This window comes from Rhinolophus hipposideros (assembly GCF_964194185.1).
Source record: "Rhinolophus hipposideros genome assembly, chromosome: 9".
Lineage (NCBI taxonomy): Eukaryota > Metazoa > Chordata > Mammalia > Chiroptera > Rhinolophidae > Rhinolophus > Rhinolophus hipposideros.
Window position 1 is genome coordinate 92,627,373 of NC_138055.1, and position 15,716 is coordinate 92,643,088.

The 15,716-nt window shown below is 49.4% G+C and overlaps 1 protein-coding gene across 2 annotated transcripts; it reads left to right on the plus strand.

Moving 5' to 3' along the window:
* The first annotated feature begins 430 nt into the window (after positions 1-430).
* Positions 431-14,254, plus strand: AMER3 (APC membrane recruitment protein 3). 2 transcript variants are annotated; one of them, XR_013994034.1, is made up of 3 exons: positions 431-908; positions 6,147-10,013; positions 12,643-14,254. XR_013994034.1 is itself a non-coding variant. In XM_081060217.1 (2 exons), the coding sequence occupies exon 2, from the start codon at positions 6,167-6,169 to the stop codon at positions 8,600-8,602; it is 2,436 nt and encodes an 811-aa protein (XP_080916343.1). In that variant the 5' UTR covers positions 431-908; positions 6,150-6,166; the 3' UTR covers positions 8,603-12,599. The 2 variants fall into 2 exon arrangements, 1 of the variants encoding a protein (XP_080916343.1); XM_081060217.1 differs by lacking the exon at positions 12,643-14,254 and having other exon boundaries at positions 6,150-12,599.
* Positions 14,255-15,716: the final 1,462 nt, after the last annotated feature.

The following is a 15,716-nucleotide window of genomic DNA, read 5'->3' on the forward strand; positions in this document are numbered from 1 at the left end:
TTACTTAATCCGTACTTTATTCTTGCCTCCCAGTGTGCAGACCCTCTGTCCTCAGCTCAGCGGGGAAAGTCCCCACAACATTTCTGCTCCTCCCCCAAGACTGCTGCAGGGCACAGCACCATGAGACCCCACACGGGGAGTACACATAAGGGAACAGCCTCCTTCGTGCCCATTAATAATAATAATAATAATAATGGTGTCCAAGAAAGGCACTCTGTAAAGAAGTTTCTGGAAGACTCTGCCCTGCATCTGGAGATTGGCCTGCCCCCTTCTTTCAAGCCCACCCCGGATCCTGGGTAAGACTGGTGACTAGGCCGCATGTGCCCTATCCCTTCCGAGAGGGTTGGGGTTAAATCTGCCCCTGCGCTATGGGGTGTGAGAGTAAGGGCACCCCCACCTGTGAGCTCTAAGGAACTCGGACCTTGGCGCCAGAGTGCGGTGGGCGGCGAGAGGAGGCGACCCGGCGGCTGTCGGCCCAGCAGCGCCAGCAGCGGGGCCTGGGGAATGCAAAACCGCAGCCCCGCGCCGAGGCAGAGACACACAGAGGCCGCGACCCGGAGAAACAAAGCTAGGCCGAGCGGGGTCCAGGCGGCGGCGGCGCACTGGGGCGGTGGCCTCCGGAGCGGCCTCCATCCTGGCCCCACGCGTGTCACCTCTTCCACCACTGCGCTGGGCGCCTCCCTCCGCTTGGCTCCCGCCGGGTCCAGCCCCGCCCCATCGCCCTCCCGCGACTTAACCCTCGCCTGCCCGCCTGCGGCTGCGCCGCGAGCCGACGCTGGTCCTGGGCTCTTCCCACTCGGCGGGGGCGCGCGACGCCAGGAGCTGGCCGTGGTGCTGAGCGCGCGCCTCGGCTTGGGGCGCGGCTCCCTGCCCTGTCAAAGCCCGTCTTGCGACACTGAGCTCCAGCGGTAAGTCGCCAAGGCCCTGAGGATGTAGGCTTGGGGGGAGGGGGTGATCTGGCATTTCTGTGCATTCTTTCGCGTGATGGAAGGGCTGAGTGATGGAACTAAGGTCTGCCCTCTCTCCACCCTGTTTACCTGGCACGGATGGTTGGGGTCTGGAGACTGGGGGTGACGACTCTTGTAGGTCCGGAATAGGGAAGGGAAGAAACCCTATGCCTGCGGTTGGGGGCTCAGGAAAGACCGGATAAGACTGGAGACCCATCTTTTCTCGGTTGGGCAGACCAGGAATACCCAGGGCTGCCTTACAGGAGGTGGGCCAGAACCTTCGCTCCCCAAAGGACCCTTTGTCTCCCCTAACGTGGGGGTTGGGTGAATTGGTGATGCTTGCTGCGGATTCTATTTCTTGCTGCAGATGCTGCTTACCCCACACCCACTCCAGAACACAGAGGCTTTCCCGCCGCACAATCGCCTTCCTTTCATCCATCGGAGGGTTTTAGCTTAGACAAGGCAGCCTATGACAGAAACTAACTCTTGCCCTGTACATAGCTTCCCACACCCACACCAATATCCAGCAAACTCCCCTAAGAGGCCTCTGCTTTCTTATCACCACCCACCCCTTTGTATTTCACTGCTTGTGATTTTCCAACACACTGCTTGTGTGTTGGGGGCGGGGTTGGGGACGGCACAGCAAATATAAAACTATTAATCAAAATTTTTATATCTCCAAACCATTTCTGTAGCATATCTGTATGTTGAGGTTTTTATTTTGTTCCATGAAACACCCAGTCACTTTCATATTAAAAAGGGAAAGAAAACCACAAAAATTACCTTACAAAGGGAAAAGAGAATCCTAGGCAATTGAGATAAAGTCAGTCATCATGTAGAAAAGCAGCCAGTAAAATTACTTCATCTGCTTAATTTACAATAAGTCTATATGCACGTGCATACTCTGCGTAAGGCACTGAGAAGGAAGGTGTGTACGCACGTGGGACATCTCAACCATCACTTTCTCTCCATTGGACTCTGCTCTGGCTCCTAACCTGAAATCTTGCCTCCACTCTTGTCCTTATTTTCCATTCTCATCTACAACTGGAGTAATCTGTTAAAATGGAACATTGGCCCATGTCGCTCACCTTTGATGGCTGGTTCCCCATGGCACATAGGATAAAGGCCAAGACCTTCCCTGCGACCTTGGTCAGGTGTGATCTGCCCCACCCTCCTCCCTGTGTCATGCTACTGGCTTGCTGCTCTGCCTACCTGGGCCTGCTTTTAGATCTTTAAATATTCTCCCTCCCTTGCTCCTCAAGGTCTTTTCACAAGATGTTCCTTATGCTTGGAATATGCTTCCCACATCTTTTATCCCTGGTTGTCTTCAGCTGTCTTTTAGATCTTGGTTTAAATCCCACATCCTTGAATGCGAATTGATTAAATGAATACATGGTGTGGTCCCTGTTCTGATGGAATATGCAAGTTCATTTTAGAGATGAAAAACTCAGTCCAGGGTCTAGGCGTCACTGGGACTCGTCTTAGAAAATGACGTGCATGAACTGTGAATTAAGCAAATCCAGACCAACATCCTGTTTAGGAAACTTAGATGTAAATATATGGCTAAGATTTCTCAAAGCACAGATGTTTCATTTATATAAGTAGTAGCTCATGTCTACTATAGTTGGAATCCTGAACCTTAGAGAAATTTTCAACCTCGTTGGGGAGCAAGAAGACCAAGTAAGCACCAGAGTGAGCAGCTAGTGATCACTGAGTGCTACAGACAAGAAGGCCCAAATCCAGGGGAGGGACAAGTCTGCTTTGTCCTTTAGGGAGGGATAAATGGCACAGTTTCATGCTGGGCTCCACGGAGGGAGTGTTCAGCCACAGGATTGCAATGCAGATCTTACATGTTTGAAGCTGAGAACCTGGACGTATTTGGCCTCTGCCCGCAGGCAGTGACCGTGCCAGCGTCTGCCTGTCCAGATAAACCCCACTCTGCCTGACAGTATCATGGAAAGGCACTGCTCAGTCTGTCTCCACGTGGGCAGTGGGCCCTCTGCCCCCTCAGGAAATCCCCACTCATGTTACATATGGGCCCACCTTTCCAAAGAGTCAGGCTCTGATAAAATATTTTAATGTGGAAACTGGACTGAATACACACTGGATTTCGTATGATTGCTTCAGTATTTTGTGAGTCTCTCCTCTGGTTCATTGTTCTGGACCTCAGTGCTTATTGTCCCATTGTGCAAAGTGTTAAATGAACTTAGCAAACAGGGTTGCCAATATTAGGGACACTGAATCCAGCGACTTATAGAAATGACAGCTATTTTGAAGGATCATTTTACAAATTCAGAGTGTGGTGAAATTTTCAACAGTTCATGATTTTAGCTGTTCCATAAATTAAGAAGCCAGTAGTTTTATTTACAAAGATCAATATCAAATAAACCATCTTTGTTCTTGTGGGCGCAATATTCTGTACCCAATGAAATAATCCTTATCATTCCTGGTTGAAGTTATTTCCAAGAATATGGTAATAAAAATATTTTTCTGAAACAGAAAAGAATACGATAGAGATCTCATAATGAATATCTCCAAATTTCTTGCCATAGAAATTATATTGCCTTCAATTACAATTTTTCTAAATTTGTGTGAGCTAACTTTGCTTTTGTCTTTCATTTTCATTATGCTTTTCAAAGTTCATCATGAAAACACATTTACTGCTTGATTTTTGAATTTCCCGCGAAGGGGAGTTTGAGCTGTTGCTTCATAGAATAGCTATCACGGTTAAGAGCGCAGGCTCAGAATCAGACACGCGTGGGTTCTGATCCCATCTCCGTTACTTACCAACTGCGTGGCTTGAGTCAATCCATTGACTTTTCTAGATCTTCATGTCTCTTTTATAAAATGGGGGCTTTAATAATATGCCTCTTATAAGGTTATGGGCCAAGCACTCAGCATGATTATATAGATGTAACCAAGACTCAAATCTGCGTCCTTTGACCCCAAAACCCAGAGAGTAGCCGCTATTCTCTGTGCAGCAAAACCCACCAGGGCTGGGGGAGAACTTATCTAGGCCACAAAGGATTGTGGGGAGTGGAAATGGGGTCTGTCGACGCAGAGTGGGAAAGTTTGGGCTCATGCCACCTGGCAGGAAGCAGAGAGCAGCTTGAGGCACTGTCCTCTCCAGGATGCTGCCAGCGAGAGCTGAGCTGCAGACAGAGCCAAGGCTTGCTTCTGTGGGTTTCCCTGGCACAGTGCCTGCTCCTTTCTTTATCCTCCAGTTAAAAGTCCCAGGTGTCCCACTGCAGGGGCAGAAGCCCTGCTCGTGGGTGGAAGCAGGGTGGAGACTGGTCAGCTTGCCCCTGTGAGCCTCTGCAATGCCAGCTTTGTCGCCCCTTCTCATGCTTTTTGGCTTTAATGTTGCCTCCTGCATTGTGAGGAGCCCCTCTGCTTGCCTCATGTTGAAGCAGTTCGCTGACTCTGCTCAGCTGATGGTTGTCAAGCAGCTCTCTGGAGGTAGCTGTGAGGCTTCCTTGGTGTGAGAGACGTGGGAGCTGACAGAGCCTCAGGCTGCCACACCTGCTCCATTCCTCCCTCACAAGCTGTGGGCTGAGGGGTAGTGATTTCAGGTGCTCCCTGTGGTTGAGTCCTTAAGGAGAGTCCAAGAAACCAGCCCAAACTCTTCTCTAATCTCCCTGGCCAGACTGACAGGACCAACCTGTAGGTCACTCACTGCCAATCAGAGGAAGACACTGGGATGGACTGAGCATTTGAGCTGGGTGCCTATGAGAACACAGCAAAGGAGAGTCGAGCAGTTCTCAGGCTGCCTCTTTTGGTGCGGTTTTGTGGGCCTCCAAACTCACCCCCAAGGCAAAATGTTTAAAGCTAGACCCTTTTTTCTCTCCCTCAAAGCAACTTTTAGCACAGGCCCCTTGCTCGTCTTCTGTCAACTCTCCACTTTCTTGTCTTATCCCACTTCTCCTTATTCCCCTCTCCTGGCATGAATCCAGGCCTCAGGGTTTCGGGCCTTCTGCAGATGCTTCTCTTTCTGTATTCAGCTGCTGAATCCTGGTATTCCTTTCTTTGAAAGACACTATAACTTGACACCTCTTTCACACTTATGACTGCAGCCTCCTCTAGACCTTATCTCTACACACACAGCCCAGCCCATTTTACTTGCCTCTTTTGAGTCCCCTCTGCTCAGAGCTCTCTCCTGATTTATTCTGTCCTCCACTCAGATGTCAGATGAATGGTCTTAGATGAACAACTTCTTTTTACCACTACTTCTACCCACCTGCTCCCTCAGAAGACTTCCATAGCTCTTCATTAATCACTCAGGTAAGGCCAAACTTCTCAGCTGTGCAAGGATCATTAAGGTGTTAACTGTCCACCACCTTTCCAGTCCCACACCCAGGACAGACATCAATAAGGATCTCAGAACAGTTTTCACTGAACTCAGACTGGGCATCAGAAACCTTTTCTGGATGGCACTCTAGGCATCAATACCTTTCAGTTAGGTTGTGCACAAAAGGTGACAACTGCCTGCTCTTCCTGTCCTTGATGCGCTGTGTCTGTCCAATCTGCCTATTCCTGGCCTCCTCTCTTGGGTCTCCCATCACAGTACTCTCTCTCATCTCAGTGTTCAAGCTCTGCATGCTTGGCTGTGCCTTGCCTGATGGCCTCTGTGTAATTGAGTTTTGTCTCCCTGAACAGATGCAACAGCCCTGGAGGGCAGTAGATGTGTCTTCCCCTTCTACTGAGGACCAAATGTATCCAGCCCGGGAGGCAGGCTTGGGTTTTTCATTGAGCTTTGTCTCTTAGGTGAAGGCAGCAACTTATTTATTGAATTCTCTGCTCTGTCCATTTAGAAGAGCCATGATACTTCCCCATAAGTATGTGGTGCCATGTGTAGAGTGCCTGGGCAAAATGGAAGTGTGACTTGGCCAGACAAGCTCTGCGAGGATGCTTGGGTGAGTCATGAGACCACAGATACAGGAGCACCACACCCCAGTCCGCTCTCATGTGGGCTCCTACTCTTGCCTTTAGTCATGTGACTTAACTTCTCTGGGCATCAGTTGTCTGTGCAAGCCGGAGGCGTTAGCATGGCTGAGGCTGTTCCCATCTTCTCCACGGTGGATCCCAGTTTAGATGTCAGAGCTCAGCTCCAGTGCCACAGTGTGAGCAGGCGCTGCAACAGTCTTTGAGAACCATAGGCCTCTACCTTGGATACTAAGTGTCTCCTGCTTTTCTCCACAGCAGCTAAGGGCACTGGCAGCATGGAGTTGAAGAGAGGAAAGACTTTCATCAAATCCAGCCTGCACATTTCCCACGAGAAACCCGTGGGGCCAGCAGCCACTGCCTCAGCCAAAGAGGATGTAGCCCCCTGGTCAGTCTCGCTGGGAGGGCAGCAGCCACCCCACAGTGAGAGGGGCCCCCAAGTCACTCCCAGCACCCAAGGATATAACAAATGCTCCAATAAGGGAGTGCAGCCAGAGCCTGAGGAGGGTGCCACAGCCCTCTGTGGGGCCACCTTCAAACTAGCACGAAAGAGTAAGACCCACAACGACATGCCTGGGACTGACAGGATGGCTGCAGCTGCAGGGAAACTGGTGGGCAGCGCGAGCTTTCCAGGGCCCTCTGGCAGCCAGCACATGATAGATTACCGCCACTTTGTGCCCCAGATGCCCTTCGTGCCCGCCGTGGCCAAGAGCATCCCAAGGAAGAGGATTTCTCTGAAAAGACCAAAGAAGTGCTTTCGGAACCTATTCCATATTCGCAGAAACAAAACTGAGAACTTGGCCTCGCTGGCGACCAAGGGGAAGAGCCTGTCCTCCCCCAGGAGCCCATCAGAGGCTGAAGGGCAGCTGGGCGAAGTCTTTTTCCCTTTGGGCGAGGGACCAGGGCTGGACGGCTTGTGCCAGGACCTGTCTGATAGCGAGCTTCTTCCCGACTCTTCCTTCGACCTCTGCAGGGCCCTGTGTGAGGACGTGGCCTCGCTCAAGAGCTTTGACTCACTCACAGGCTGTGGGGAGATTTTTGCAGATGAGAGCTCAGTGCCATCCTTGGAGCTGAACGAGGGTGTGGAGAGGCCAGCCCGGGCAACACAGGCCCTTGAGAGCAAGGTTTGCTCCTCCCAGGACAGCTCAGAGCAGCTGGTGTCTCCTGCCCAGAATGAAATGTCTGACTTTGCCAGGTTCTGGGACAGTGTGAATCACTCTGTGAGGCAACAGCAGCGCGCCCTACTGGGCCCATGGGTGGGGGGTCCTCAGGGAATACACACAGCCCAGCCCAGGCTGGATTCAGCTGGGCTTGCTGAGCTCCCTCTGTGCTCCTGCAGGGACCCTCCCAGTGGCTCCAAAGCCAGCTCCATAGACACAGGCACCCCCAAGAGTGAGCAGCCGGAGTCTGTGTCCACGAGTGATGAGGGCTACTATGATGCCTTCTCACCTGGCCTTGAGGAGGACAGGAAGGAGGCCCTGAGCCCAGGCACCCCTGCAGCCTCCTTCCCTCGTGACAGCTATAGTGGAGATGCCCTCTATGAGCTTTTCTATGAGCCTGGCGAGGGCCCTGTTGGCCCGGACCTGGATGAGGATCTGTGCGTGTCTGAGAGTCTGTCAGGGCCAGCACTGGGGGCACCGCTGTCCATGTGCAGCTTCCATGTGGGGGCAGAGGAGAACTTGGCCCCAGCACCAGGCCCTGACCTGCTCAGCCAGGGCTTCCTGCAGAGCTCCTGGAAGGGCAAGGACTGTTTGCTGAAGCTCTGTGACACTGAGCTTGCTGTCACCATGGGTGTCATCAACTGGCTCCGCAGAGGCCCTGAACTCCGAGCCCCGCCCGCCCCAGTCCCTGGGGAGCCGACAACCCCACCCAGAGGACTGGTGGAGAAGCTGGGAACTGGCTCTGAGAAGAAATGCCCAGGTCCAGGGAAGCTGGAGGGCAGGGGAGCCCAGGCCTCAGATGCACGTGGGATCACAGTGGGCTCAGCACCCAGCAGGCAGGAGTTGTGGGTGCGTTCAGGTACCAAGGGTCTGCTTGCTGGAGAGAGTGAGGTCCTAGCAGGGGTCAAACAGGAGACCAGCTCTCTGTCCAAGGACCCATCTCTGAAGAGTACGCAGGTCTCTGGGGAAGAAGGGACACAAAACTGCCATGAAGGCTTGTTCTCCTTGGCGGGGTCTGCAGCCTCTGTGATGACAGACACTTTCAGCAAAAACAAGGTCCCAAACCCCTCTGCATGGCCTCACTCCCAGGAACCCAGGCCACCTGGAAACGTGGAGTGTCTCCAAGATCCCTGGAGACCAAGTCTTAGGGGGAGCACCCTGGATGCAGAGTCCTCCCTGACTAGCTCTGTGGCCCAGGTTGCAGCCCTGCCAATCCACCCAGACGGCCAGCCCCACGCTGGACAGCCCTTCAGGCAGGACACAGGCAGCAGGCTCTGCAAGCAACCTCAGGCCAGGGGCCTTGATATTCTGCAGCAGAAACAGCCTAACAGCTTCTCTAGAGTGGCTGCCACCTGTGGCCTGCCCTCCTGGGCCAGGCCATTCCACAGCCCACAGGATCAGCGGTGCCCAGGTCTCGTCCTCGACCTGAGCCGGCTCAGGGTGGAGCCCACCAGGCTGGATGCCCAGGTCTGTGCCTCCGTGGAGGACCAGCCTCCACAGCTCAGCTCAAGGGCCAGGGAGCAGGCGGCACTCAGGGCTCAGCTGGACTTGTAGTGTCCTTCAGCCCCGCTGCCCAGCTGAGCCCCTGCAGCCACCTGCCAGGAATCGTGGGCCTCATTTCTAACAGCCAGTGTGAGGCGATCTCCTCTGCAAATGCCCCAGAAAGCTGCTGCAGGTTCCTGGTCAATGAGGGCTTCCTCTGCAACCAGCCAGAAGTGGGGGGGGGGGAGCTCCCAGGCCAACCAGGGCAGAGCCGCTCCCCTGCAAGATGGGCTTGCACTCCCCAAGAGCTGCATCGTTGTGGCGACATTCAGGAGAACCTAAGACCCACATCTCCATGTTTGTCCCTGATGTGAGGACTGTGTTGGGGGTGGATAGGGGGCAGCAGAACTAAGGCAAGTGGGGCAGGGCGTTTTATTGCGGAGGCATCCATGCCTGAACCCATGAGCTCAGCCAGACCAGGTACCAGGTAGCCTAAGCTCAAGGACAACTGGGAGCTCCAGTACTCTCAGAGAGTGCCTCACTGACTCCCACAAGGAAATGAAGAGTCTGGTCCCAGTGTTGGCTGTGAAGTGGCCACACCTGGGTGCTCCTCGTACAGCATGCCAGAGAGGAGCTCAAGCTCGACACTGATGGGAAGGAAACAGTACATATTGTAAACAGGAAATCGAGTGAGCCAATAAGTCTGCATAGGGGTTGAGAATAACGAAAATGTGAGTGTGGCGTCCAAGGCTCTGGGGTGAGACACTGAGAGTGAGTGACAGATTGGATGGGGAGCTGCACGTGAGCTTAGAAGGGTTTGCTGGCCCCACCCCCACCTGTGCTCCAGCCCCAGAACAAGCAGCAACGATGTACTGGGAGCCCCAAAGGGCTTCCCCACAGGAATAAGAAGCAGGACCAGCCCCATCTCAGCAAAAGCAGAGGCCATGTGTTACTGTGCAACCTGGTTCTGACCAACAGATGTTGGTGAATTCTCTGTCATAAATCATCCCCTGCAAACAATAATTCCCCCAACTTACACTCTTTAATGGATCCGTGGACAGCAAAATGTTCTTTGGGAAGAACGGACTGATTCTGCTATTCGCACCCTCTTTACTGTCAGCATCCCCGCCTCCCCCTTCAAGAAAACTTACCTCGAAGGGGTTGGTCTCGTCCCTCCATAGCCACAACACATGCGCAGAACCAAACATTCAGAATTGTGATGGGAAAAAGTGGCCCATACCCTCAGGAAGGGCAAGCATCCTTTCTGGCCAGTGTCGGGACAGGAGGTGGAGCAACAGACTGCCTGTCAAGGTCCTCTGTGATGACACACTACAGTGAGATGTGAAGGCTGGGGTGCCACAGGCAGCCTATGAAACCGTTTCTACAGGTCAGGGGACGGGGAGAGGACGGCACACTGAGGGATGCTGCCTGACAGCTGGGCCCAGCCTGGTGCCTCTCCTGGCTGTCTCAGGCTCTGTTTCAGGTGAGAAAATGCTCCACAGCCCCGAGTTACAGCTGCTTGCTGGGGTGAACTGTGTGCACGACACAGGTAGCCCCGTAGGTGCAAAAGCTTGTGGCAAGGCGCCTGAGCAGGCCCATCCAAACCTGGACACAGAGGAAGGTCAGGGCCAGCCTTCCTGGGAAACTACACTTGATCCCTCCTCTCAGGCCCGCCACAGATGACTCCTACAGTTTACTGAGCACAGCTGAGGGCAGGTAGCACACAGCATTTCTCGCCTCATCCCTGCATCAGCCTGAGTGCAGCTGTCACCCTCATTGCTCATATGTAGAGATTGAGGGCAGTGCTGATGTGAGTTGCCCAGGGATACCCATGGCAAGTGAGTGGGGTTGATGGGATTTGAGACCTACCCGTGACTCCACAGGCTCAGCACTTCACCAGGCTCTAGCATGTCTCTCGCTGACCTCCTGCAGTGAACACCTCCCCCAAAGCCTTCATTGCCCCCTTCTTCAAGGGCACAGATGTCTGAGCACCCTCTGGGTGCCAACCTTGTGTCTACCTGAAAGCAGGCTTAAGATCCCCGGGGAAAAGGGGCACCCCCTCACTTGATCACAGACCTGTAACTTTGTACTACAACTGAGCAGAGCAGATATTCAGTAAATACTTGTTGAATGAATGAAATATCAAAAGGTTGTGCATAGTTTTCTGACTTCTTATCGACCGTGAACCTTGTGTCTAGAGAATGTCAGAGTTAAGGTCTCCCCTTGGCAGAAGTTCTGATGGCGTTTTCTTGATGTGACACTGACTGGTGATGATGGGGAAGAATCCAGCCAGGCCAAGAGCACTGCGGAGGGCAGGTGCCAAGGTGGCCCAGGCACGATCAGGAGGGGCCTAGGGTCAGGAAGGCAGGACAAAAGGGGACCCAGGACCATGGCAAGGCATGGTCTGCAGTGACCCATAGCAGGTACCTACCTGGGAAGAACTCCTGGCCCAAAGGCTTGCAATCCGGGGAGCATCTTAGGCAATCCTGGCACTCGAGGGATTAACATTCTCAGCAGTCTGGGGGGAGGTCCCAGCAACAGCTTGCTAGGCACCTTGTTCGGAGAATGGAGGAAGGCAGTGTGACCTTCCTCTGGTTTCTAGTGCGTCTGAGGCTCCCTCAGCCCATCTCTCTCTCCAAACCCTTCCCCTCAGGCTATCCTCCTCTGCAAGAGGAATCCAGGCAGTGCAAGTCTGACTGGGCTCTGCAGTCCTCAAGGACATCCTCAAGGTGACTCATGGATGGGAAAGAGGGGAACTGGGGAGCCAGCTCCTGGCACAGGCACTTAGCCCAGTGCTGGGAGCGGAGGAGGCCTGTCTAGGGCATTTTCATAACTCTGGTCATTTCTAACCCTCTCATTCACACATGGTAGAAGTTATAGGTTTTGTACTGTGTAAAGTGAATCCTGTGAAGTAGGTCCAGTTGTCCTCAGCTCACAGCTATCCCACAGAGCCTGAGTGAGTCCCATAGTGGTAAATTGGGGGCTGCGGTTCACTCCGGAGCCTTTGTGTTACGTGCCTTCCAACCTTCCAGGGTTGTACTGGGAACTAGGGGATGCTGGGTGGGAGTCGGGCAGGCCCCAGCCTGTTCTAAACATTGGGACAGCCTTGGGCCCTAAAGGAGGGTGGCTGTGGGCGGGCCAGGAGAATGAGGAAGACAGAGTAAGGGAGGTGCCCAAAGGGGGTGAGGCCAGACATGCTGGGGAAGAGCGTATGAACCACATTGGGGGTGCTGCTTACCTTACCTGGTTTCTTATTTTATTTATCTATTACATTTTTTAATGGACTAGAAAGGCAAAAGTCAAAAAGCACAGAAAGGAAAACAATGAAAACTGAGTCTCCTTTCCTCCTTCACCCCCTGTTGTTTTGATGATAAAATTAATTCCCATTGTGTACAACCAATCCAAACACTGTGAAGGGCTCAGCTCTTCCTCCTTGTCCTTGAGTACTGGATGTGCCCTCAGACCCTTTCTATGTTCCTGACATAGACATACAAGAACCTTACCGGTTTACCGCACAGCGTATTGCAGACATCTTCTTGGCAGGATCCAGCAGAGGGCAGTTTCCCTGTTCTCTAGAAAAGCTGCACAGCTGCACAGCAGTCTCCTTCATAGCAATTCATTTAAACACTCTCCTGTTGATGGATAGTCAAGTTATTAGCTTGGTGCAAAAGTAACAGTGGTTCTAGTAATTATTTTTAACTTTTTAAACCGCAGTTACTTTTGCACCAACCTAGTATTTCCCATTTTGCTGTTATAAACACTACTGTTCTCATTCTTTTATTCTCTTAAATGTTCTGTTTTAAAGTCCTCTTCAAAAATATAAAATGACACTTACCTCAACAATGGACACATGCATTTTTTAAAATGCATCCTGAACAGTGTGTCCTGCTTGTATGTTCCCACCTCACTGCCCCGCTGTCTTCAGGCCCTGATGCTAATGTCCTGGGATCCAGGCTGATACAGCTATAGCACACGCCCCAATATTTGGGAGAGGAAAGGTGTCTTTTGTTGTTGCTGCTGTTATACGTAAGACCTTAGAAGTTGTCATTTCCATCCTTACAACAAGAAAAGCTACACAAACTGAAATTCTATGACTTTTCTTGACTCATCAGAGAACTGAGGCTGCAGGGCAAACAACTTCCCTGAAACATGGAGAGACAGCAGCATCCTGAGAAACACAACAATCAAGACCTGGGCCAGAAGCTGCAAGATGCCCAAAATTGGTAAAGAGTAATTTTGACAAATTTTTTCAGGCTAAGTAAGAATCTGGGGGCTGCATAGTAAGAGGGGGGGCCTACACTTTTGTAGGCTTTTTCTCCGGGAGACATACTATGTTTTCAGGGTGGTAGAAAAAGATTCCCTTGTGGACCTGGCAGAGGGAGAGCAAGAACAAGCATTGTGAAACCCTCCAGACCTTTCTTCCTAATGGATCTACCTCACAGGGGAGGGACTTCTACAGAGGGCTATTCTAAAGCCAACTGAAGGAAGGGAACGCAACCCCATTCCAGTTCTCTCAAGCCTCCATGTCTCACGTCAGGTAATAAATAAATAAATAAATAAATAAATAAATAAATAAGCAAGCAAGAGATACAAGTCAATTGGGAGAGGACTTTAAGAAAGCAAATTGGAAATGGTAGGCCAGAAGGGACTAGGGCTTCTGAAGGTTTAACCCTACCCGTCAGGCACAGGCTTACAAAACACTGAAACCTAATTAGAATCTTAGAAGATAAGGGGACAACCCTCTCCTCCTTACCCCACCCATTCACCCTATCACCACACTAATAAGCCTCTAGTAATAACAGTGGATTACAACTGAAAGAGAAAAAGATTCTCTCTAAGGACCAGAACAAAAGAAAGCCACAAGAAGGGAGGAAAAACTAAACCCACTACAGTAATATCAAGCCTCCGGTGCCTATGTCTATGACAAATATTAAAACAGCCCAACTCTTAGCCAGATTAACATAAGTCCTTATACTAAAAACCTATTTACCTCAGTATCTATTACCCTATATAACATTTCTGGATTTCAACCGAAAATCATAAAGCCTGCTAAAAAAGCAAGAAGAAACGAAGTCTGAAGGATAAAGCTATCATCACAACTAGACTCACGGATGTTGGAATTATCAGATAAAAATTATAAATTAAGTATGATTAATATGTTTAGAGCTTTATTTAAAAAATTAGACAACATGCAAGAAAAGGTGTTAATACAACTTGACAGAAAGGATTCTAGGAAAGAAATCAAATGAAAATGCTAGAAATTAAATACATTGTGACAGAAATAAAGAATTCCTTTCATGGGGTTATCAGTAGATTCAACATGGCTGAGTAACTAGAAAATACCTGGAGACAGATGAAAATGAAACTCAACATACAAAAACATATGAGATGTAAGAAGGAAATTTATATCTGTAATGCATACATTAAAAAAGAAGGAACACAGTTTCTTAATCCAGTCATCTACCGATAGGCATTTCGGTTGTTTCCATGTCTTGGCTATTGTGTATAGGGCTGCAATAAACATAGGGGTGCATAAACTTTTTCGAATTAGAGTTTTGGATTTCTCCAGATAGACACCTAGGAGTGCAATTGCTGGGTCATATGGTAGTTCCATTTTCAGATTTCTGAGATACCTCCATACTGTTTTCCATAGTGGCTGCCACTAAAGAAAAAAATAAATCAATGAACTAATCAGAAACAGTCTCAGAGACATAGAGGAAAAACTGAGGGTTGCTAGATGGGAGGAGGTGTGGGGATAAAGGGGGAGGCGAGGGGATTAGAAAGCACAATTGGTAACTAGAAGATTGCCAAGGGATACAGAAGTCAGTTTGGGGAATGTAATCAATAATGTTGTAAAGATTTTGTAGGGTATCCGATGGACACTTGTCTCATTACGGAGACCACCTCAGGGATGATGTAGATGCCTGATCACTGCACTGTACACCTGAACAATAATGAATGTCAACTACAAGTTTATATATATACTCCACAAGAAGTGGAGTACAGCATTAGGAATAGAGGCAGTGGAAATGTAATGGCTGTATGTGAAGTCAGAGGGGTAGTAGATGGGGGGAGAAGGGGGTATGACTGTGTTAGGGATATAAATGATAATTGTTTAACTATTACATTGTTTTGTGCACCTGAAACTAATTTAAAATAAATAAATAAATAAGTAAGTAAGTAAATAAATAGAAGGAACATGTCAAATTGATAACCTAATTTTATACCTTAAGGAACTAGAAAAAGAACAGAAAACTAACCGAAAGCCAGAACAAGGAAGAAAAAATAAATAAATAAAAGCTTAGCGTGTAGATAAATAAAATGGAAACTGGAAAAACAATATGAAAAAGTCAACAAAACCAAAAGTTGGTTCTTTGGAAAGATCAACTAAATTGAAAACTCTTTGACTATATTAACTGAGAACGAAAGAGACAAAACTCAAAGTACTAAAATCAGAAACAAAAATGGGTATATTGCTACCAATTTTACAACAAACAAAAGATTATAGAGAATGCTGTGAATATTTATATGTCAACAAATTGGATAACCTAGATGAAATGGGCACATTCCTAGAAACATATATTTACCAAACTGGGTCGTGAAGAAACATAAAAGCTGACTAGAAGAACTAGCAAGGAGATTGAGTCAGTAATTTTGGATTACACAACAAAGATTAGCCCCAAACAAGATGACTCCATTGGTGAATGCAACCAAACATTTAAAGAAGATGTATTTGACCCTGTTTACCCTTATGTACCACCCTCCTCCCCCCTTACCCTCTGGTAATTATGAAACTATTGTCTGTGCCTATGAGTTTTTGTTTCTTTATTTGTTTGTCTTATTCCTTTGTTGCTTTCAGAACTGACTCCCGGTGGTGAACACACAATGTGATATGTAGATGATGTATTATAGAATTGTACACTTGAAACCTATGTAATTTTCCTAACCATTGTCACCCCAATAAATTGTAAAGGGGATCAAATATATGGTGATGGAAGGAGAACTGACTCTGGGTGGTGAACACACAATGGGATTTATAGACGATGTAATACAGAATTGTACACCTGAAATCTATGTAAATTTACTAACAATTGTCACCCCAATAAATTTAATAAATAAAAAAAAAAGATTTAACACTAATTCTTTTCAAACTCTTCCCCCCAAAATTGAAGAGGCAAGAAGCATT

Bases quoted from the DNA above. Each gene is read 5' to 3' on its own strand.
- AMER3 (XM_081060217.1), top strand. From the start codon at position 6,167: ATGGAGTTGAAGAGAGGAAAGACTTTCATCAAATCCAGCCTGCACATT.